This window comes from Fukomys damarensis, unplaced genomic scaffold (genome assembly GCF_012274545.1).
Source record: "Fukomys damarensis isolate Sample0158 unplaced genomic scaffold, DMR_v1.0_HiC HiC_scaffold_11, whole genome shotgun sequence".
Lineage (NCBI taxonomy): Eukaryota > Metazoa > Chordata > Mammalia > Rodentia > Bathyergidae > Fukomys > Fukomys damarensis.
In genome coordinates this window covers 8,370,216-8,392,515 of record NW_022900923.1, presented here as the reverse complement: position 1 = coordinate 8,392,515, position 22,300 = coordinate 8,370,216, and the positions used below count along the sequence as shown (strand labels likewise).

The 22,300-nt window shown below is 54.8% G+C and overlaps 1 protein-coding gene and 1 long non-coding RNA gene across 2 annotated transcripts in view; one reads left to right on the top strand and one right to left on the bottom strand.

Moving 5' to 3' along the window:
* Nenf (neudesin neurotrophic factor) overlaps positions 1-6,866 on the top strand; it is a 10,443-nt gene extending 3,577 nt beyond the window's left edge. Inside the window, exons 2-6 of the mRNA XM_010642681.2 lie at positions 145-270; positions 1,686-1,774; positions 4,209-4,269; positions 4,916-5,019; positions 6,328-6,866. Coding sequence (XP_010640983.1) covers positions 145-270; positions 1,686-1,774; positions 4,209-4,269; positions 4,916-5,019; positions 6,328-6,504 — 557 coding nt within the window. The 3' untranslated portion in view covers positions 6,505-6,866. The remainder of the gene's footprint in view (positions 1-144; positions 271-1,685; positions 1,775-4,208; positions 4,270-4,915; positions 5,020-6,327) is intronic.
* Positions 6,867-17,323: 10,457 nt separating this feature from the next.
* Positions 17,324-22,300, bottom strand: part of LOC104875154 — a 22,283-nt gene continuing 17,306 nt past the window's right edge. The window contains exons 2-3 of the long non-coding RNA XR_783981.2: positions 18,627-18,821; positions 17,324-18,000 (exon numbers count right to left, since the gene is read on the bottom strand). This is a non-coding gene — a long non-coding RNA (uncharacterized LOC104875154). The remainder of the gene's footprint in view (positions 18,001-18,626; positions 18,822-22,300) is intronic.

Below are 22,300 nucleotides of genomic sequence, written 5' to 3'. Positions count from 1 at the left end.
TGGGCTGGGCCCGCGGTGAGCCCGGCCTCCTCTCTCCGGGGGGCGACTTGGTCTTTGATGGTGGCCTCAGCTGGGGTCGCCACTCCCTGGCCCGGGGAGGAGCCAGGCTTTCCCTGCACTTCCCCTTCCTTCTCTACACCCCAGGCCTCAACCCAGGCCTCCGCGTTAGGGTCTGTGTCTTTGGGGACGACCCTGAGCTGGAGCAGGGCATGGCCACCTGTCCATCCGGGTCGGGGGCCCAGCTGGATGGTTGCCAGCAGGACGCTGCGGGTCCGGGGAGTTAGACGGGGATCAGGTCTGGTGGGGAGAGGAGTACTACCTGCCCTGTGGCCTTTCAGAGTAGGCACTGGCGGGAGCCAGTCTCCTGTTCTCAGAGATGGGGAACTGAGGCACGGTACTGTTAGTGGTAGATCAGGAAGGGACAGGATCGTTGTCCTCCTGCCCAATCCCCTGGCCCATGACTTAACTGGCTTTAGACAGAGAGGCCTGGCCTTTAGGCAGTGATGCCTCCTTGGGCATCGTTTGCAAAGAGCTTGGTCAGCAGGGTGGGTCAATGGGGACTCGAGGGGGAGTCGTGACACCATGTGAGTGGGTGTTAAGGGACTTCTGGGGGAGCAGCAGAGGGAACCTGGTGGCACGGTCACGGGCTGTGTGCTAAAGTCACCCCAGCGGCTTTGCTGTCTCAGAAGGACCTGTCCTAGTTGGTGTCTGGGTTTCCTGGGTTCCAAGCTTCCCTGTCTATGAGGCTGGTGTGCTGCCTCACAGCACCCTGACCGCCCCCCCATGAACGCCTTGGGTGCCAGCTTCCAGGGTACCCCAGCTCCAAGCACAGCCCACAGGGTTGTCGTACTGTGTTGCTTGGGCAAAGTGTCTTCAAGGGAGAGAAGGAGCCTGGGGAGGCGCCCACGAGGATTCCCCCACATTGTACCGCATGCTGGGCTCTTCCCAGACGTGAGGGTGGCCCTGGGGACCCCAACAGAGTCCAAGGCAGAGAAAGTTCACTGCAGAAGGTACCACAGCAGGGCGGGGAAGGGCAGGACTAGGGCTGATATTTCCATGCTGGTGCTGTAGGGTGATACTTACCTGAAGCAAAGAGAGAGCAGCCTGAGGTGGGAAGAGGTGCACAGTGGGTTGTTTGGGGTGGAGCCCTGAGGACGTCTTAGGCTGAAGGAAGGAGGAGCAGAGCCCGGAAAGAGCTGCAGAGCCGGGAGGAGAGAGACACAGGCGCGCTGAGGCTAGAGTGGGCAGTGTGGCGGTTTGTCCTAGAGGTTCTGGTCTTGCCTGCTACTGGTGGTTGTTATTAATAGCACCCCCTCTTTATCACAGAGGGGCCTCAGTTTTCATACTACATTATGGGGTCCCCCCAGGGCCTCATTCCTCTGGGTCATACATGAGGATGAGTCCCAGGTATGATTCCTAAACCTCTAGGAATCTCCACTTTTTCATCTGTGAGGCGCTTGGGTTAGTTACGGTTCTGCCAGAGAACAGAACCAGGAGGAAAGCAGAGGGACAGACGGGCAGGCGGAAATATGACTTTCCAGGAACTGTTCGTGTGATCCTGGGGCCGGGCTGGGGAAGTCGTCAGTCTGAAGGCAGCTGTGGGGAAGGGCTGGCCGAAAGCGCTCAGGCAGGAGCTGAGGCTGAAGCTCTTCCTTGGGGAATCCTTGAGACCTGACTGAGCTGATGGCCCCCTCCCCCGATCTGTGATGATCTCCTGCAGGAAGTGCACTGCTCCTACAGGTTAACTTCAGAATGCCTTGGTAGCAACAGCCGGGTAAGTGTCTGAGCACCCTGGCCTGTGCAAACTGACATGCACAGCTCCCCATCGCAGAGGTGATGGTCAGAGTTCCACTGTCCACAGGCATCTTATGCAGATTAAAGGAGGCAGTGATTGGCAGTGCCCTGGCGCAGTGCTTAGCAGAGTGAACCTTAATAAATATGAGATGCTATTATTTCATTAGCTTATCAGGAAAGCTAATTGAGGGTGTTGAAGGAGAAACCAACTCAGTCTTGTCTATTATTTTTTACTTCATTTTCAAAAATCTGTTGATAAATTCATTCCACACCCAACGCCATCTGCAGTGAGAACAGTCTGGCCATTGAACGTAGGAAGGCAGGTCTCCTCTGCAGACAAAAAGCATCTGCAGGCTTTCCTGTGTTCCTAAGAGAGGAGGTGCCCCAGGAGCCCTTCTGTTCAGGTGCTGGCGCGTTGGAGGCTCAGAGCCTCCGACAAACAGCTGGACCACCTTTCTGCCTGCAGCTGGCGCCAGCTGTGGCTCCCTCTGCTTTTGTGTCCGCCCAGCATGGTAGCTGTCATGGCACTGCCCACTGGTCTCCGCCTGACCACAGACAAGAGGGAGGCTCAGCTGGCCAAGCGAGCCCAAGATCCAGACACAATTTGGAGGCCCGGGTCTCCCTCCCGCAGGCTGGCCCCGGCTTCTCGGACCACTTCCTGCTTTCCCTGGTGGTCCTGAGAATTGGGCCAGTTTCCCCAGAGACACACCCTGTCCTGCTAAGAGTGCCCCCACGGGACGGACTAGGAAATAGGCACAACCTTGGAATCCAAACCTCCAGGGTCCAGAACCCGCCCTCCCTGATGGACTGACCCATCCCTCTCGTGGACAGCGTGCACAATGTTGTATCTTCAGTTCCTGAATGTTACCCTTTTTATGACTCAGCGCACCAAAAAGTGATAAACACCAAGGAAAAAGCAGCAGGATGGAAACAGACAAAATACCACAGTTAGATGATAGCTGTAACATATTTTTTAAATTCTGTAAATGCATATAAATACTCCCCTTGATAAGCAATCACAGCAGAGGAGAGCAGTAAATCCTCACAAAGACAAACACAGTTGCTGGATCGTAACCCATGCATGAAAAATTACCATTAGGGGAGTGAAGCCAGCGGAAGTTGTGGGGACTGTCTTGGGGGCCAGTTTGGGAAAACTAAAAGCTGCCATTTGCTGAACCTCCCTTGTGTGGGCCAGTTTCCCTCAGCAATCCTGCAAGGTAGGTAGGTGGTATCAGGGAAACTGAGGCGTTGGAGATGATCTGCCCGGGAGAGGTGGGTCCTGGAGTTAGTGGCTTAAAGCTCTCTGGCCTCGGTTCCTCTGCTAAAAGTGGTTATGAAAACATCTACGAGGGCCGGGACCTGAACGCCACCAGAGAGCTTGGTCCTGCACCCTAGTCCTGCAGATCCAGTAGCAACTCCTACCCTTGCCTGGCCTGGGAGTCTCCTGGCTGTGTCCCTAAACCTGATGGGGCTGAGATAGGAGGCAGACCTGGTCCTGGGTGTTCCAGAGCTGTGCCGGGTGTCCCAGCCTGAGCCCACTTGACAGAGTTAGAAAATCAACCCTCTGCTTTTGCCCCTCCCTCCCTCCCTCCTTCCCCTTCTTTTTCTCCTTCTTCTCCCTCTTCCTCCTCCTCCTCTTTCTCTCTCTCTCTCAGTGGTGGTGGTAGGATTTCTGAGGAACATTTTATACCTGATAATACAGCAAACATAAAGTATAATACCCATTCTTAATAGAACTGTGGGCGAAAAGCATTGCTTGTTGCATTTTTTCTATCACTGTACAGTTCAAAGGACAAACTGACAGCTATTCAGTGGTCACATTGTATACATAATCTTTCCAGGAATTCCACATACTGAAATAGGCCTCAAGGAAGTAACTCACCAAATTAGACAATAATTTGTAGGAAGATATTCATAATGCTGCATTTATAGTTCCAAGGACTCGGGGACACCATGACGCCCAGAGTAGCAGACCAGCTACAGAAGCAGGCGCACAGAGTCACCCATGAGCGGGGACCTGTGAGGCTGTTTGATTGCCAGCCGCTTCCAGCACCCGGAAATGTTATGTGAGGTGACGTCACCTCTGAAAGGCGAAGTAAAAAGTAGATTGTCTACACAGATAGAAATGTGGCGGGATTTAAAGCTTTCCTCATTTAATATTCTTTTGCATTTTTATCCGAGTAAAGTTGCTTCAGTTCCTGGCCTTTTTAAAAGAGAGACTGTCAGGTTCTTACCGTGTTATAGAGTGATTTTGCTGGTGTTCTGCCCAGGTAGGGATTGAGCTCACCAAGGACCAGATTTGGGGACTTCAGCCATCACTCTTCGCAAAGCTCCTGACCAGAAGAGAGTTTTCTAACTCTACTGTGGGAGCTGGGCTTGTGGCTGCTGCTTCACGGTTTCTCTCTGCTTTCTAGGAAGATCAGCCCATCTACTTGGCGGTGAAGGGAGTGGTGTTTGATGTCACTTCCGGAAAGGGTAAGTGGCTTGGCGTTTTGAAACTTTATTTCTGGGAATCTCAGAAGCCAGCATGGGCACTTGGAGGTGTAAGGAAAGGGAGGGAATGCTGGGCAGCAGGTCCCTTTCCTTTCATCTTAAATGAGCAGATTGGGTTTGTCTTTGTCACTTGTTTACTTCTGTAGCCTCACCCAACCGCATTAATGCCATACAACTACTTAAAAGTCTTCCATGTGGAACCGAATTCAAATTTGATGATTTACTCTAGTGAAGCACTGAGAAAAGGATTGTTCAGTGAAGAGTTGGCATAATAAGACATTGTAGAACATTTTGATGCCATTTAGCAGTTTTCCTAACTATAACTACAAATAACAGGCAAGTAGTTTGGTAATGGTTCGTCTTTTTTTATTGCATTACTGCATGGAAATAGACTTGGCTTCCACCAACATTTAAGAAGACTGGATGTTTTTCTAAATATCACCTCTCAGCCCCCACTGGGACTTAATCCATATTTTGAGTTTGTGGAACCCAACCTGGTGGGACAGGTGGACTGCTGGGCTTGGTGTTGCCATTTCTCACTGGTCCTCAGGCCTGGAGCCTTTCTTAGCATGGTGGGACCTTGGAGTGCCACACTTGCACACCCACACTCTTCTCTACCTCACTGCAGAATTTTACGGGCAAGGAGCCCCCTACAATGCCTTGACCGGGAAGGACTCCACCAGAGGAGTGGCCAAGATGTCACTGGACCCTGCAGACCTCACTCATGACACTGTGAGCCTGATTACGAGCTGATTACAGTGACCCCCGCACTCAGCTGTGGCCATCTTTTTTGTTTTGGTTTTTTTGAGACAGGGTCTCACTATGTAGCCCAGGCTGATCTCAAACTACAGCAGTCCTCCTGCCTCAGCCTCCTGAGTGCTGGGATTATAGGTGTGCGCCACCACCCCCGGCCTTGTGGCCATCTTTTTAATGTTCATGCACTAGTGAAGATTCTGAATTAGCCTGCTTCCTTCTGGTGCTGGCTAACGATGTTCTTGGATTAGACTATTTTACTCAGAAACCTTTGCATAGAGTCAAGTTCATACTTCTGAGAACTTGCGATCCTCCCAGTCTGGCCCAGACCTGCCTTGGTGGCCTGATTGTCTAATAGCCTCACCCACCAACCCCCAACCCCTGTCAGTTTTTCTCTTTCCTCCTGAGACCTACTCCAGGGCCATTCTTGGTAGCTCGGTGGTTTGACTGAGTTGAGAAGCAAGGTCTCCTCCATGCCTATATTTATGAGAGAGAACAGCATTTAGAAAAATAGTAATCCCCACAATGAGGCAGTGTTGCTTACTGTCAAATTGATAATTGTGATGAAACAAATGAGTCAAACTCTTAAGCCACAACATTACAGAAACAAATTAAGATGGGGAAGTGAAGTCAGCTTTCTGTTACTGTAACAAAATACCTAAGATAACTAACTCAAAAAGAGAAAAGATTTATTTTGGGTCACAGTTTTGGAGGTTCCAGTCCATGACCAGTTGAACCCATTACTTCTGGGTGTGTGGTGAGACAACACTTATCTCATGGTCAGGAAACAAAAAAGAGGAGGAACTCTTGTTCCATAATCCACTTCACGCGCATAACCCCCATCCCTCCCTCTAGGCCCTACTTGATAAAGGTCCGCTGTCTCTCAACAGCGCCCCCTGGAGCCCAAGCCTTTAACACATATGCCTTAAGTCCAGGGATCTTCTAGATCCAAGCTACAGCAGGAAATGTACATAATTTAAAATGGAGATTCAAATGTAGAGTATGGTAGGATTAATCAGGAAGGAGGGCCCAGAGCACACCCAGCCCCATCCCAGGATCAATGTTCTCTGGAGTCTTTAATTCCTGCCTCAGTCAAAAGGCAAAAAAATGATGCCCACTCCCCTGCTTGCACACACTGGCTTGTCTTAAATTAAAAGTCCATTGTCCATTATTTGTTTGTTGTTTTTTCTCCTGCATTCAGGCATGGGGAGGGCTGGGCAGGGATGAAGAAGGGCCAGTACCACACACGACTTACTCCTGTGTCTCCTGGACCCTTTTCTCCCCAAGGCGGGGCTCACGGCCAAGGAGCTGGAGTCCCTGGAAGAGGTCTTCACCAAGGTGTACAAAGCCAAGTACCCCATCGTCGGCTACACGGCCCAGAGGATCCTCAACGAGGACGGCAGCCCCAATCTGGACTTTAAGCCTGAAGACCAGCCCCATTTTGACATCAAGGATGAGTTCTGATGTCTCGCTGTGGGGTGGCTTTCTGGGCGGGTGAGGTTGGGACAGGCACTAAATCTCCTACAGAACAGGCTGCCTGGAGGTGTCAAGTCACCCGGATCTGAATAAAGCAGACTTTCACCAGAACAGCAGCTGCCTTTTCGTCCTCATCAGGAGCTCTGTCCACCCCAGTGTCCCTGCCCACACACCGGCAGGGTCCTCATCATAGCCCCAGCCAGAAACCTCCGAATGGCAGCATCTGGGCCCTAGATTTTGAGTGACCTTTGTTTCTTCTTTATACTTTTCTGTACTTGCCAGATTTTTTACTGCGGTCCCATTTATACTGAGAACAAAAATAAACTTCCTGTTGAAACAAAGAGAATCCTTCCACATGAGCCACCCCCCCTTAGGGACTCATCACGCCCCCTGTAGGTCCAGCATCCTGCTTTCTGTCCCCTGCCTGTGCAGGGACCAGGTGTCAGGGCCCACACAGCAGCAAGGTGGGAGGGGAGAGGGATTTGCTGGGACGGTGGGCGACAAGGAATGGAGTGAGTGAGGGCGGACGGGAGCTGGCCACAGCCCCATGTGGCTGGAGAGTGGTCCTGAGGCTGGAGCTCAGTGGGGCAGAGCCTGGCCAGGGCCGTTCCAAGAATGGTGACATGCACGCTGCACTGTGATCAGATTTCAGGAGGACGCTGGGCGAGGTCTGGAGACACTTTCTGTTTGCTTGCCACGACTGCAGGTGCTGACGGCATGTAGGGGCCAGAGGTATTGCTGAGTGTCCTGTAATGCTCAGGACGCCCAGGCCCCACCACAGAAAACCTGGCCCAAATGCTGGTCATGGTAAGACTGAGGCACCCTGCATTAGGCCAACCCTAGAAACTTCACAGCAGAGATTACTTTCTTTGATACAAGCCCTTGTTGCTTATAAAATAAACAACTATCTTAGCGCTTGGACATATGATTCGGTATTTCTACAACAGTGGCCTGGGAACTGCACTTTTCATGAGCGGCCCAGGAAAGTGAGACGTGTGGGTCCGACCCACTGAGAGAGATGCCCGCAGGCCCCTCCGGCTCAGGTCCTTTCCCAGTACCAGCGCAGCCTTCGCTCTTCTCTTTTGTGGCTGGAGTCTGGTGGCAAACCTCCTGGGTCCTACTCGAGAGGCGGGGAGCTTCGTGGGCATCTGTGTTACTTTTCTCTCATTGCTGAGACAAAATACCTGACACCCAACGTTAAAAGGGAAGGGGCTTATTTGGCTTATAGTTCGTAGTAGTTTCAGCCCATAATGGGCCGGCTCTGAGGCAGGGAAGGTAAACAGGCCTCCTGGGGAAGAAACAATACTGGTGTGCACACGAGGCAGCAGAGGCAGAGAGAGAGAGAGAGAGAGAGAGAGAGAGAGAGAGAGAGAGGGAGAAACAGCACCTTTCCGCCCCTTTTATCTTATGCAGACGATTGGGATCAGGGTGGTGCCAAACTAATCACTCACATGTAGTGGTTTAGTGACCCCAGCGTCACACATTGCAGATGGAGCCACCTCTGAAAGAGGAAATCCCACCTTATCCGCACGCATGAGCCTCGGGGGACATCTGCACACAAACCGTAGCAGCATCCAAGACAGACCCCGCCCGGCATTCCGAAGTTGCTGGCACAGCCCAGTTAGTCTGCAACGGGACACTTTGCCCTTGATCGGGCGGTGCATGAGTGAGCAGGAGTGGTGTCTGAGCCCTTGGGACCCCTGGAGAGGTGACTTCTTCCACGCAGACACAGGCACTCGCCACTTCCTGTTGCCTCACCGCGGACAGCCTAGAATTCCCTGCTCAGCCCCTGGCTCTGCGGCAGGGCGAGGTCTCCCAATTCAGGCCCGTGGACGTGGAGAACCTTCATTCTTCCACTCCCCTTGCACTCTGACCCCACCATGGCACAGTTTTCCCCGGCCCTGGACGAGCTTGCAAGCCAGACCTGCACGAGCTGTTGGACCGGGGGGCGGGGGCAGCCTGTGCTGCCCCAGGAGGAGGGAGCAGCTGTGGCTATTGTCCCAGGGGAAGTGTAGGCTGAGGGGGGACCGTGGGGCTGTGTGGGGCCGGATACTTTACCTGTTCTCCTGCAGCAAGTCCAGGCTCAGCGCCTCCGAGGGGCACCCGGGGCCTGCTCCCACACGTGCTCATTTTGGTGTAATTTGTGCCGTTCTTGCTCAAATCTAAGTTCTTCCTGCTGAGTTGCAGCCTCCCTGTACTGGATGGGCGATACTCATTCCTCCACACCCCAGAAAGCCAGTCAGGGCCCAAGTCTGTGCTCTGAGGCCCTGGCCTTGAGGCCAAGGTCATGCAGAGCTCCCTGGGCCAGGTCCCAGCCTCTCCTGGCAAAAGCCCTCCAGACTCCTGGGGCCACACCTTGCGCCTGCTTCCGGTCTTGCTCCTGGGGTCTTCCTGCCGCCGCTGAAGCTCCAGGAGGAGGCAGGGTCTGAATGGAGCTGGCCCACCCTCTCTGTTGGCTTCCCTGGGCTTGTTAAACCCAATCTCCAAAAAGCATGACTTGCAGGCACTGGCCCTGGCTGCCTGAGGGACTTCCGAAAGAGCTGCTGTTGGGGTTCATGCTCAGAGCCCCCTCCTTCAAGACAGTGAGTGACTCACAGTACTCTTGTAGGGCAGCGTAACCGGTCATTTCTGCACACCCCGGTGGCTGGTGGCTCCGGGCAACCCTGGGCCTTGCCCTCGCAGGTCCAGTACCTTGGGCAGAAGCTGCCCTCATGGCCCTGCCCAGGACATCAGATGTCTGCTCTCTGAAGCATCTTCACAGCCTGACACCCACACATATGTGGTCTCTCGGTGCTGGATCTGTTTCTCCCCTGGGCTCCCTGGAGCAGCCAAGCAGAGCTGCTAAGCCAGGTGGGCCTTTTGCAAACTGACAGGTGCCAGGCGTTCACATCCCTGGGGCCCCTCTCAGCTGGTGGGGTCCTGGGCAAACAAACCCTCCCATAGCCCCAGAGCTCATTCTTTGTGTTTGCTCGAAGGGGCTCAGATGATACCAGATGCCCATGTTCATCAGCTTCCAGTCAACTTTAAAGGAGGAAAAGTTAATGTTGGCTCATGGTTTCCGAGCTTTGAGTCCATAGTAAGTCGGCTCCATTGCCTTTGGGGACCAAGCCTTTAACACAAGGGCCTTGGGCAGGAGCACCCCACACCCCAGCTGCTCACAGTGGTGTCAGCTCAACAGCACACCCTCGGATTGGCCAGGTCGCTTTCCCGGTTCTGTTCTTCTGGTCCCTGGTGCTGGGTCCCAGGGTCACTTCCCAGATGAATGTGCCAACCCCCGAGCTCGTCCCATCCTCTGCCGGGGGTGGGGAGAACCGGCTAAGACACGAGTTTATGTCTTCAGACACCAACACAGTCCCAGGATGCCAAACTCAGGCGTGCTGACCACGCCTTCCATGTGGACAGCACCTTAGGGTTCAGAGCTTCTCTCCCGGGTGCTGTTGGTCATGTCCAGAACTTAGTGGTGCAAGCCAGTACTCACTGCGCTCAGATTCTGTGCACCATGGGGACAGCCGCTGTCCCTGATGCCCTCTGCTGGAACGGCGAGGGCCCCTCAACAGCTCATTCTCATTTCTGGTGAGTGGAGTTGGCTGCCGGCAGGAAGCTCCGTTCTGGGAAAAGTCCATCGTCTCCTTCGGTTCTGACCCTGACTTCTCAGAATCTGTGGCGTTCGGGTGGACACCTGGCCAGGAGCAGGTGCGCACGCAGCAAATCACACTGTCTGTGGACAGCGGCATGTTTTAGAGTCAGGCTGACCTGTGTGTGAATCTGGCTTGATCACTCAAAACTGTGTGATCCTGAAGGAGTAGAGAGCTTCTCAGAGCCTCTGTCTCTTAAACTTTAAAAAAGGCCAAAAATATCCATCTCCCAGGGCTCATGGGTGGATAGGGCCCTGATGCCACGTGGGACTCAGTTTCTCTTTCTTTCTCCTCCTCCTCCACTATCCTGCCCTCTCCTCCTGGACTCGTTGGCTGGGGCTTCCCAGCTGGCTTCTGTGTATACCAGGGTGCAGAGGGAGTCTGAGTGAGCTGCTGTGGTTCTCTCATCCCAGACCCAGACACTTCCTGCCAGGCTGAGACCCCGGCTCTCCTGAAGGTGAGAAAGTTAGGGACCACCATGGTGCGACAGGTGACACCATAACCCCCCAAAGTACTCTTGTGGGGCAGCATAAGTGGTCATTTCTTACCCTCTCCCGTTTCCAACAGACCCGTCGCAAGACCTGACAAAACCCCACAAGCAGAATGTTTGTCCGAAATGAGAAACTGTCACCAGGGGAAATCTAAATGAGCTCTCTAGCTTCATTTGCTTATAGCAAAGTAGTTCTGGAGCTCACGCTGGACCCCACCCACTCGCTTCGATATAAGGTAACACCGCTGACAACAGTTGCCCAGGTTACTTTGCAGAAATCCAAAGGCCACTTTGGCTACAGCCTTGGCTTCCTTGGGGTGGTCTGAGGGCGTGACTGAAAACTGAGTGAAAAGCTGGGTGTCCCTATCTTCCTGCTGTGCCTTCCCCTTTGCTGTCTGAACCCTTAATCTGATTCTACTTCACTGGGCACGAAGAGACATTTGATTATTTAAGAAAAAGTTCTCCCACCTGGGTGCGGTGGCTCATGCCTGTAATCTCAACACTGCTGGAGGCTGAGACAGGAGGACCTCAAGTTTGAGTCCAGCTTGGGTGACTTAACAAAACCCTGTCTCAAAAGGAAAAAAAGAAAAAAATCAAAAAGTCTGGGATGAAATTCAGTGTAAAGACCCTGGTTCAACTTCTAGTTTTAAAAAAAAGTTAGGTCCAAAACTGTAACACAGGGTGAACTTGGCTGGCTGCTTGTTGAACTGGTACATATATATTTTTTTTTTCTTTTTCTCTTTCTCTCTTCTGCCCCACCCCTGTGCCTCTCCAGGAGCCGCAATACCTGACATGAGGCCAGAATGTTTTGTGCCCACACCAGCAAATCCTGCAAACCTGCTGCTCTTTGTTCCGTGAACAGCTTGCTCCGCTCCCCGCTAGTGCGGCCCCCGCTTCCTCAAAGCCCAAATGCAGCAAACCTCACCGCTCCCTGCCAGCAGGGTTGGCCCTGTGAACAGGTGTGCCACAGAGGCCCTGCCTCCTTCCTGCCATCTTCAGGTGGAAAGGCTCCATCTTCCTGTCTCCCTCTTGCAGCTTCAAGGTCCCAGGCTGCCCAAAGTCCCCAGGGAAGCCTGTCCCACCCTGGGTCCCCCATGGTTTGGGCCTCTGCCCAGTACTCTGATTCCCCAGGAGTTGAGCCTGCGCACCAGATGTTAAGTGACTTTGGCAACAGCACGGAAGATGCAATCCTATCAGTGCCACCTGGGCCTTTGCGTTTGGTGTCCGTCTGCTGGACGCTTCCCCACCTGCCGTCCATACTGCCTGCAAAATCCTCCCTTGGCTTGTAAGGGTGTTTTCTCCCGCCAGGATGGGCACAGGTACTCAGCACACCCCTGCGGAAGCACGGCTGCTGCTGAGCTGTGAACGCGCTTTACTCTGCTTCCTGCCAGGCCGGGCGCGTCGCCTGCTCGCAGCTGTGTCCCCACCTCAATTGCCTCCAAGGTCTGGGAGCCCGAGCAGAGGCTCAAACGACACACCGGAAGGCATGTCCTGGGCCCCCACCCCTCCCTTCTGGCCCTCTCCCCAGCGAGGCCCTACATCCGGGTGCTGAGCTCCTCCTGGGGCAGGGGGGCCCTGCCAGGGCTCTGCAGCACCGTCTGGGCACTGCCGCAGGGTCCTGGGGGTCCAGCCGGGCCGGAGCTTCCTCAGCCTCCTCATCTGGAGAGGAGTAAAAATAGTAAGTGGTTCCCCGGCAACCAGCACAGCAACCGGTAACCAGCAAGGGTGCCTCCAGCCAGAGCCAGGCCGGACAGGGCACTGTCAGCCCTGGTGGCTCAGGTGCCCTTAGAGTCAGGGCTGCCTCTCCCGCCTGTGGCTCCCTGGGGCCCCCACTCTTGTCACCGCCTGCGCTCTGAGCCCTGCTCTGCCCTGGGTGCAGCGAGCCTGTCGTTTCCTGGCTGGCGATCCTCGCGTGGCCCAGGGTGGGCAGGGTGTCGCTGGTTCCAGTGTCTCCTCCTACGTGTGATTTGCAAAGCACAAAATGGGTCGCAGGATGGAAGCGTGACAGGCCACGGGACATCTGATGACCGAGGTGCAGGAGCAGGGCTCCCCTCGCGTCTTCCTTACCATTCTGCCTCACTCTAGCCAAAGCGGGGTCTTCTAGGGGACTCCATCTGGGGTGGTGGCAGGAGGATGGGCTGGTGGCAGACGCGGAAATCCTGGGCAGGAAGGAATCTCCAGGTCCTTTGGAGAGAGACTCTATTCTTTCCTTTCCACATAGTTTCTTCTAACCCTTCCTTCCCCCAGACTAGGGAACTGAACCCAGGGTTTGCACAGAGCTACAGCCCCAGCCTTTTTTACGTCTTTATGGGTTGGGGGGTGTTGTCTCCGAAGCTGCCCAGGTGGGATCGCATTTGTGATCCTGTCTCAGTCCCACAGTGTGCTGGAATCATAGGTGTGCACCGCCACGTATAGATTAGTTTCCTTTTTTATTAAACAAATATTTACTGTGTTCTAGTGTTCGCTGGAGACAGAGCCCTTGGGGAGACCCGGGGACTCAGGCCACTGGGCAACGGCATCACCCAGAAGGGGGCAGTGAGACCAGGGCCCACGGGGAGCTGAGAAGCCCAAGGGGGCAGTGCCAGGCACCGCAGAGCCCTCTTGCTCCCCACCTCTCCCTAACTGTCAGTCCCACTCTCTTACCAGGCCTTCTAGTCAGGCAGTTTTCCTTGCTTAACAAATCACGTGGGCGCCAGGGGCCAGAACAAGCCCTGAGCTAGGTCCCAACTAAAACGGAGTCAGTCACTCATGCTAACTAAGCTCCTGGTCACCAAGCCAGACCCAGGCGGTTCACATGTGAGATCTGCCCCTCGGAGAAGTCAGGAGCCGGTTGGCAGCCCGATCCCAGGAGGCGAGAAGCGCCCCGAGGGAGAGCGGCTTGGACCAGGACTGCTCACGCCTGTTTCGTACACCAGATGCTGCCCGGCTCGTGCACTGCTCCTGAAAGCGAATGAGATCTGTAAAAGCCGGTTTGTTAACATTTTATCCTTTGATGCCTTCCGCACTTTGTGACTGACAGCTGATTTCACATATCCTTTCATGAAACAGCCAGATGCATATTTCTCGGGCCTACTGTTGTATTCAGTACCCAGCTGGGTCCTGGGAATGGTTGGGGCATAGAATCAGGAAAACAAAGACAGGACCCCCCCACCCCCGACAGAACCCAGGGCATTGGCTCTGGAGCTACATTTCCAGACCTTGTTTTTTGTTTCCGGCGGGATCCTGAGGCCAGCGGCACGGGAACACGGCGCCCCCTGGCGGCGGGTGAGGGAACTCTCTGGCAGCTGGCCCGCAAAGCCCATTTTGCGCTTCTCCTCCCAGAGCTTCTATTTTTGGTTCCCACTGTTTCCATAGTGAGAAGCTATCCGGAAGGACGGCTGCAGGGACCTGAGCCATGCTCCCGGCTCTCTGTCCCCCAGGGTCACTCCAGCTCTGGTTCGCAGGGCGGCGCGGGCATCGCAGTGACGTGGTGGAAAGAAGGCTGCGTCCAGGTCAGGAGCCCGGCGGCGTCCGCGCCAGCTGCCGGGGCCAGGCTGACTTGGGGCCAGTACCAGGCGATGTCGCCCCCTCGAGGCCAGGCGTGGAGAGCTCAGGGCTCTTTCCCAGGATCACAGCGCGCTGAGTGAGGGCGTGGGCTCGCGTTTCTGGAGACCTAGTGCTGCACAGAGCTAAAAGAATCGGAGACTGGAGGGGGCTCCGGAGACTGGCGCTTTCCCACGATCCCCAGCCCAAGGTGGTGTGGTGAGGCCTTGGGGAGCCAAGGGGCCCCCCTCTAACAGTCAGCGAGCCAGTGTCTTCTGAGAGGGTCAGGACAGCGGGAGAGGAGAGCAGCTGCGCGCCACAACGTTGCTTAGCCTTCCCCAAGCCATGCGCATCTATGTTCTAGATCCATCCGGCATCAGTCAGTTTATTTCCCTCCTCCCTTCTTTCCTTCCTTCCCCTCCTTCCTCCTACCTTCCTTTCTCTTTGCAGAGCTGGGAATAGAACCCAGGGCCTCTTGCATGCTAGACAGCTCTCTACCACTGAGCTACAACCCCAACACCATTTTGGGGGGTTTTAGTTTTTATTTTTGTTTTTTTGAGACGGGGTCTCCCTATGTAGTTGAGACTGACCTGGAACTCACTATGTAACCCAGGCTGGTCTCGAACTCACAGTGATCCTCCTGCCTCAGCCTCCCAAGTGCTGGGATGACAGGCGTGTGCCACCTCACCTGACAACACCTTTTTTTAAAAAACAGATTCATATCTGAGCAGATTCACACGCCTGTCATCCCAGCACTCAGGAGGCTGAGGCAGGAGATGGCTGCAAATTTGAGGCCAGTGCTACATAAGAGAGTTCAAAGCCAGCCTGAACTACACAGTGAGACCCTATCTCAAAACAAAAACAAAACAGATGTGGGACTGTGGGTTCTTAAGCCCTGGCCCTTCCTGAGGGAGGGGCTGGAGGAGGCTGCGAGGTTGGAGGGGCCTCCTGCTCCCCCGTGTCCTGCAGCAGAGCGGCCCCATCCCCAAAGCAGCAACTGAAGCGATTCACAGGACTCCCAGCAGAAGAGCCAACTCCATCACCAGGACTGGGGGAGAAGCAGTCCCTATCTCAAAACAAAAACAAAACAGATGTGGGACTGTGGGTTCTTAAGCCCTGGCCCTTCCTGAGGGAGGGGCTGGAGGAGGCTGCTCCCCCGTGTCCTGCAGCAGAGCGGCCCCATCCCCAAAGCAGCAACTGAAGCGGTTCACAGGACTCCCAGCAGAACAGCCAACTCCATCACCAGGACTGGGGGAGAAGCAGAGGATTCCCAACCTCTGAGAGCCACACAGGAGGGTGGGGACACAGGGACCCCAAGGCAGGGGCATCACCTATACATGTGGAGGTGACCCTGCCTGTCTCCACTCATGGAGTTGTCCAGAGAAGCTGTCAAGGGCTCTGAAAACTGTCGGGTGCTGTCCACACGCAAAGTAGTGACCATCTCAGGCCAGGACAAGGGCCAGGGTTGCCCCAGGGTTTAGGGAAGCTCCTGCTTGCTTTTCAGTGTCTTTTGTTTGTTCGTTGTTTGTTTGCGGTCCTGGGGATTGATCACAGGGCCTTCGAGCTGAGCTCCAGTGCCAGCTCTTTTTTATTTTGAGAGTCTTGCCAAGTTGCACAGGCTGGGGTCAAACTTGTGACCCTCCTGTCTCAGCCTCCTAGAGTGCTAAGATTACAGAGACCATGCCTGGTCTCCTGGCCTCGTTCTTTTGAGCTGAGGTTTTGAGGAGTGGGAGAGGCACCAGCCCAGTCGTGGACAGTTCACTGGGGAGCTCATGGCTGGACCCCATCCTTGCATGAGGCTTTCAGGATTGTGTCAGGAATGGGACAGGGGACAGGTGGGCTGGACACCCTATGCCAGATGGCCGGGGGGGGTGGTCAGCTGGGTTTTCCTGCTGGGATAACACTGCTTTCCGGGGTCAGCCCAGGACACGCACTGGTCTGTTTCCACCCTCCTGCCATGGCACTAACCTTCCTGTCCTGACCCGGGACAGGTGCTCACCAGGCTCCCTCCCAGGGGACAGCACAAGTGCAGCCCAGCTGGCCAGGACCCAGCTGAGCAAAGGCCTAGACAACAGGAGCTTTTGACGGAGATGAGCGTCCATTCCTGATAGGCTGGAAAATGTCCCCTAAGAAATGGGAAGGCAGCAGGTGACGGGTCAGGAGCCGGAAGCGGCCCTCGGGCGTCAGCTGGAGGAACGTAAAGAGGCTGGTTTTCAGCTCCTTCCTGGGCAGTGCCCTGCCTGTCTCCCCATGGGGGTCCATAGGAGTCAGCAACACCCAGGGGCCCCCAAGCAAAACAAATCCCTGGAACACAGGAGCCGTCATGCGAGTGGCAGGGGCAGCGGGCAAGGGCCAGCTCTCCTCTCTTCTGTGGCCATGGGCTCCTGCCGGCCAGGCCCACTGAGAGGATCCCTAATCTGAGAAAGCCAGGAAAGCCAGGAAAGCAAGGTTGGGGGGGGTCCCTCAGGGCGTGTCACTTTCGAGTGATAGTCCCCAGCTCTAACTCCATGCTCGGAACATAATGAACCCCACGCACATGGGCACCAGTGCAAAACAACCCGAAAGTCCAGGGCACTCGGGCCCGTTGTGTCTATGTGAGCCGCCCTATTTGGTTATTCAGAAAGAGTTATCTTCCTAAATACACCTGGCTCTGGCTCAAAAGGAGTTGAGTTTGGATTAATAGAGCCCAGAGCCGTCATGGGGCTGAGTAGTGATTTGGTCCCAGGGCTGTCTATGTTTTAGGGCGTCTGGGGCCTGGAGTGGGATCATGAAATGACAGAGGCAGACGGCCCCCGTCCGCACTTGACCTCCTCCTTCCGGGAACCTCTCCCTCTGGGTCCGTAAGAACCTGTTTGGAGCCAGTGCTGCAGCAGCTCCGGGACCTCATGGAAGATTCAGAGGGTGCCCACCTCCCTCCTGCCTCTCTCTGGAGGCCACCTGAAGCCACCAGCAGGCTGCTGCCTCCACCGGCTTCAGCCATCCAAGCCGTAGCAGAGGAGCCTGAGGCCAAAGTCCCTCCCGAGGAGTCCCTGGTCCTGGGGCAGCCTCTCCTGCCACTGCAGCACCCTGGACACCACCCACGAGGCTCCTAGCCAGGCGGGCCACGGGAGGCGGGGGAGTGGGCCCGGGAAAGAGGACCGCTGTCCCCGGCGGTCACCGGAGCACAGCTGCCTCATAGAGATCATCGACTTGGACTTGGACAGCCCAGGGCAGGCTCACGCCACCTCTTCCTAGCTGTGTGACTCTGGGAAACACGCTCTGTTTTCTCACTTTTACTTCTTGAGAATAGAGACACACTGGTACCCTTCTTGCCTCGTTGCTCTGTGGCTCGAGTCAGATACTATACAAGGAGCGATCAAAAATATATGGCAAATGATTACATTTCAATTTTAAAATGTATTACAGTAAGAGACATTGCTAGGAGCCGCCCTCCCTTGACACACTCACCCCGTTGTTCTCGCCACTTTCTGGAGCAGCTCTGGAGTCCTCCTTCGTGCGGGTCTTCATGAAGCATGATCCACGATGCCGAGGATGCTGCCGCTGTGTACCAGCCGGGAGAGAGGCAGCGGGTAGAAACCTCACGCTGGGTCCTCATCCATCTCATTCACCGGATCTGGCACCGTGTGACTTCTGGCTGTTCCCCCAGAGTCAAAATGACCACGAGAAGGACATGCTTTGAATGGATTCAGGATGTCGAGGCAGCCACAGTAGTGCAAGTAAGGACACTCATGAAAGAGGATTTCAGAACTGCTTCCAAGAGGGACCAGAACGGTGGGGCAAATGTATTTGAAGTGAGGCGCGGTGTTCCGAGGAGGAGTAATGACAACGTGTCTTTGGCTGCAATAGTTTTTTTTAAAATTAAGCGTTCACAGTAGATGCCAACCACACCCCACATGTGAAGGGCAGAGTGGGACCTCTGACCCTGGTGTTACACGGGGCTGGGAAGCACAGCCCTCAGACCCTGATGGCTGGGGGTGGACTCCTGTTCCCTACTGCGTCCCCTTGGGCAAGTCACTTTACATTTCTGAGCAGATTTTTCTAATCTGCAAATGGGTTTATCGACCATTTCTTGGGGCTGCTGGGAGTCCAGGCCTTAGTCCGCGTCTGGCCTCCGTGAGGACTGAGCAAGCATGTAACTGCTTGTGAGAAGGCAGCATGAAGACCAGCTCCTGGTACGCCTGTTCTCTCCACTTCTGGTCTGCCTCGTTTCTTCCCCCAGCTCTCCCAACCTGGCTGGCCCACCCTGCTCACCTTCTGCCCCCAGCTGGCCTCTTTAGACGCTGATGCCGGCCCCGGGTCTGAGAGCCCCGCCCCTCCCCGGGATGCCAGGATCCCCTGCGGGCCTCCCGGGTGAGTCACCTCCCAGGCTGAGAGGTTACCCCAACTGGCAACAGATGGCCTGTGCTGTCCCTGTGTGCGGTGCTTCTTTCCATCCCATGAGTCAGAAAGCACCAGTCACCCACCATGTGATCCCACATCTTCTGCCAAGAGCTGCGTGCAAAGGGCTGGAAACCTTCGAAGGACCGGAGAGCAGCTGTCATCGCCAGCAAGGGAGCTGGGTGGACAGAAGAGATGTTGGCGCTTGTGAAGTCATCAGCAGAAAAAGCTCAGGTGAAGGTGGGAGCGCTCACATGTCACGAGTGACCCCCACGGCACCCCTGGAGGAAAAAAATGTGATTTATCTGGTTACAAGTGTGAAGCTTGTTTATGCAAAACTTCTGGTCAATATAGAAAACTATGAAAAGAAAGAGCATCTAGCCAACCTGTGGCCACCACGCTTGTAATCTACTGGGACATTTTCCAATAGCTACTGGGGTGGCACCTGCTGAATCTGGGATCATTGAGCTGCTGGCCACTGCCCAGGTCCTGGGTCTCTGTCACTCTAAGCACGGGGGGGGGGGGTCACTTTGGCTCCTAGAGCTGGGTGGCTTCAGTGATGTCTTGGTCTCATCTGGTCTTTGGATCCTGCTTGTTTCGGGGGTGTAGACTGCTGGATTGAAATTCTCTTTCCTATTCCTTCAAGTAAAATAGGAAAGTTGTAAAACTACCATACCTGAGCACCGTGAAACCAGATGGGTGAAACTTTGAGACGTGGCTTTTTAATCGTTTGGACTGGATCCGTAGTGAGAATTAGATTTTATATCGTCAGCACGTATGTGCAGACACAGATACACACAACATGAAGAGAAGTTGTCAGAAAAACCCCAAACAATTCTTAATCTTACAACATGAAATACACCTGACATTTTGTATGTTATTCAATTTAAGTCACATTAAATGTGGTCGGAGAGGCGCTGAGTTGTTTCCATGGCCCACCGGCGTGCGCTAACTCAGTTCACGGAACAAGAGTCTCGCCGACCGCGCTTGTATCAGTCAGCTCCCCACGGTCGGGACACTGTACCCAGCGCCCACAGGTAAAGGAGAGGTTTGACCTGGCTCATGGTTCGGGGATTCAGTCCATGGTCAGCTGACTCCAAGACAGGAGCATCACGGCGGACACAGTGGCAGAGCAAAGGTGTTTAGCACAGACATAAAGCCCCAGGCCACGCTCCCACGACCCACACAGACGCACCCAGAAGCGGGCTCCGCCAGTCCCCTGGGCGGCTCCCAAACCCGAGCGGACACAGTCATGCTCAAGCGTCGCAGTACTGACAGACGGAATGAGAAGCAGGATTAGACACTGGGGGGCCAGCCGGCCTCAGCAGAATCCAGTTTTCCTCGATCAACGTCTTCATCTGTAACGTGGGACTGTAATAGTAATAGTAATAGTTCTTCTTAGGGCTGTGGCCTGTCGCACCAGTGCTTGGCTGGCAAACAAGGTGCTCAGTGGTACCTCCCTGAGCCGCTGCCTGGCAGTGGAGACTCCCGAACCACAGACAGCGAAGGTGGGACTCAAAATCCCCCCCAAGTCAGAGGTCTTCAGGCTGAATAATGCTCAGTAAAAGAGCATTAAAACACACAGTGGTTCACAGCTATAATCCTAGCTGTCACCTAGGAGGCTGAGGCAGGAGGATCCCAAAGTTCAAGCCTAGCCTGGAAAACTCTGGGAGACCCTATCTCAGAGAAGGGAGAGAGCCCTTCGGATGTAGCCCAGTGAAGAGGGCTGGGGTTCAATCCACAGTACCACATTACAAAGAAACGAGATTCAGCCTTCTTCCATGGCTTCTGTGAAGCTCAGCATCATGGCCCTCCCGGACACAGAGTTACTGTCCTCTTTGGGGTCCCTGAGGCCACCTAGCCAGGTTCTTCCAGGACGCGCACGTGCTCTGAGCGGCCATCCCGAGCCTGGTCACCAGAGGGCAGTGGCGCGCAGAGGAGCATCTGCCACCCAGAGCCGCCACCTCCTCAGAAACTGCACAGCCCCGCAGCGGGTCTCTTGGCCTCGCCTTTCAATCTGCGCTCCCTTATGCAGAGCTGGTCTGACCTTCTTCCTGAGCCATTATTCTATCGCCTTTCTTCTCCTCTGGTCCACATTTCCTCAAGAACATTCAGAGGCTCCTTATTTCCCTGTGAACCCCCAACTTCTCATTCTGATGGGCGGCTCCCAAACCCGAGCGGACACAGTCATGCTCAAGCGTCGCAGTACTGACAGACGGAATGAGAAGCAGGATTAGACACTGGGGGGCCAGCCGGCCTCAGCAGAATCCAGTTTTCCTCGATCAACGTCTTCATCTGTAACGTGGGACTGTAATAGTAATAGTAATAGTTCTTCTTAGGGCCGTGGCCTGTCGCACCAGTGCTTGGCTGGCAAACAAGGTGCTCAGTGGTACCTCCCTGAGCTGCTGCCTGGCAGTGGAGACTCCCGAACCACAGACAACGAAGGTGGGACTCAAAATCCCCCCCAAGTCAGAGGTCTTCAGGCTGAATAATGCTCAGTAAAAGAGCATTAAAACCCACAGTGGCTCACAGCTATAATCCTAGCTGTCACCTGGGAGGCTGAGGCAGGAGGATCCCAAAGTTCAAGCCTAGCCTGGAAAACTCTGGGAGACCCTATCTCAGAGAAGGGAGAGAGCCCTTCGGAGGTAGCCCAGTGAAGAGGGCTGGGGTTCAATCCACAGTACCACATTACAAAGAAACGAGATTCAGCCTTCTTCCGTGGCTTCCGTGAAGCTCAGCATCATGGCCCTCCCGGACACAGAGTTACTGTCCTCTTTGGGTTCCCTGAGGCCACCTAGCCAGGTTCTTCCAGGACGCGCACGTGCTCTGAGCGGCCATCCCGAGCCTGGTCACCAGAGGGCAGTGGCGCGCAGAGGAGCGTCTGCCACCCAGAAGCCGCCACCTCAGAAACTGCACAGCCCCACAGTGGGTCTCTTGGCCTCCCCTTTCAATCTGCGCTCCCTTATGCAGAGCTGGTCTGACCTTCCTGAGCCATTATTGTATCATCTTTCTTCTTCTCTGGTCCACATTTCCTCAAGAACATTCAGAGGCTCCTTATTTCCCTGTGAACCCCCAACTTCTCATTCTGAGTTTTCCGTGTTTGATAAGCGGTGCTGCAACTTCAGTCGCCTCTCAAAGGCACGGCGGAATCTCCAGTGGCTGGGGATAGGATGGGGGTGCTGAGGAGAGTGGCCTCGAGTGCCGAGCGGACCTTCCTTCCTGCTGACATTCGTGCAGCCAGAATACCAACTTGTCAAAGAAAATGCTGCAAAGTAGGGCAACACAGAAAACCTCCAGATTGCCTCCACAGACACGAATGCCACCTCTGCTCTTCAGGTCCTCCCTGGCTCTCTGAAGTGACCCCCTCTTGCTTGTGGACCCTTCAGCTGCTCAACCCCTCCTCTGCCTGGGCGGTCAGCCTGGCTCCCACCTTCACCCCATGCAGTCCCAGTACCCTCAGGGCCCTGGAACTCTGTGAGGTGCTTGGGGCTTCCTGCTGTAACAAGTTGCCGGACTTAGCGGCATTAAACACCTTACATTTATTCTCCCACACTCGCGGAAGCTGCAAGCTGGAAGCTGTAGTCAAGGTGTGTAGAGCTGCACTTCCTGCAGAGGCTGTAGGACAGAGCGGTTCCTTCCTCTTCAGGTTCCCGGGGGCAGCAGTGTCCTGGGCTCTGTCCCTGCAGTCCCCGCCTCTGTCTGATGTGGCTTTCTATGTCAGTCTATGAGGCGCCAACCCCTTCACTCGCGAAAGAATATG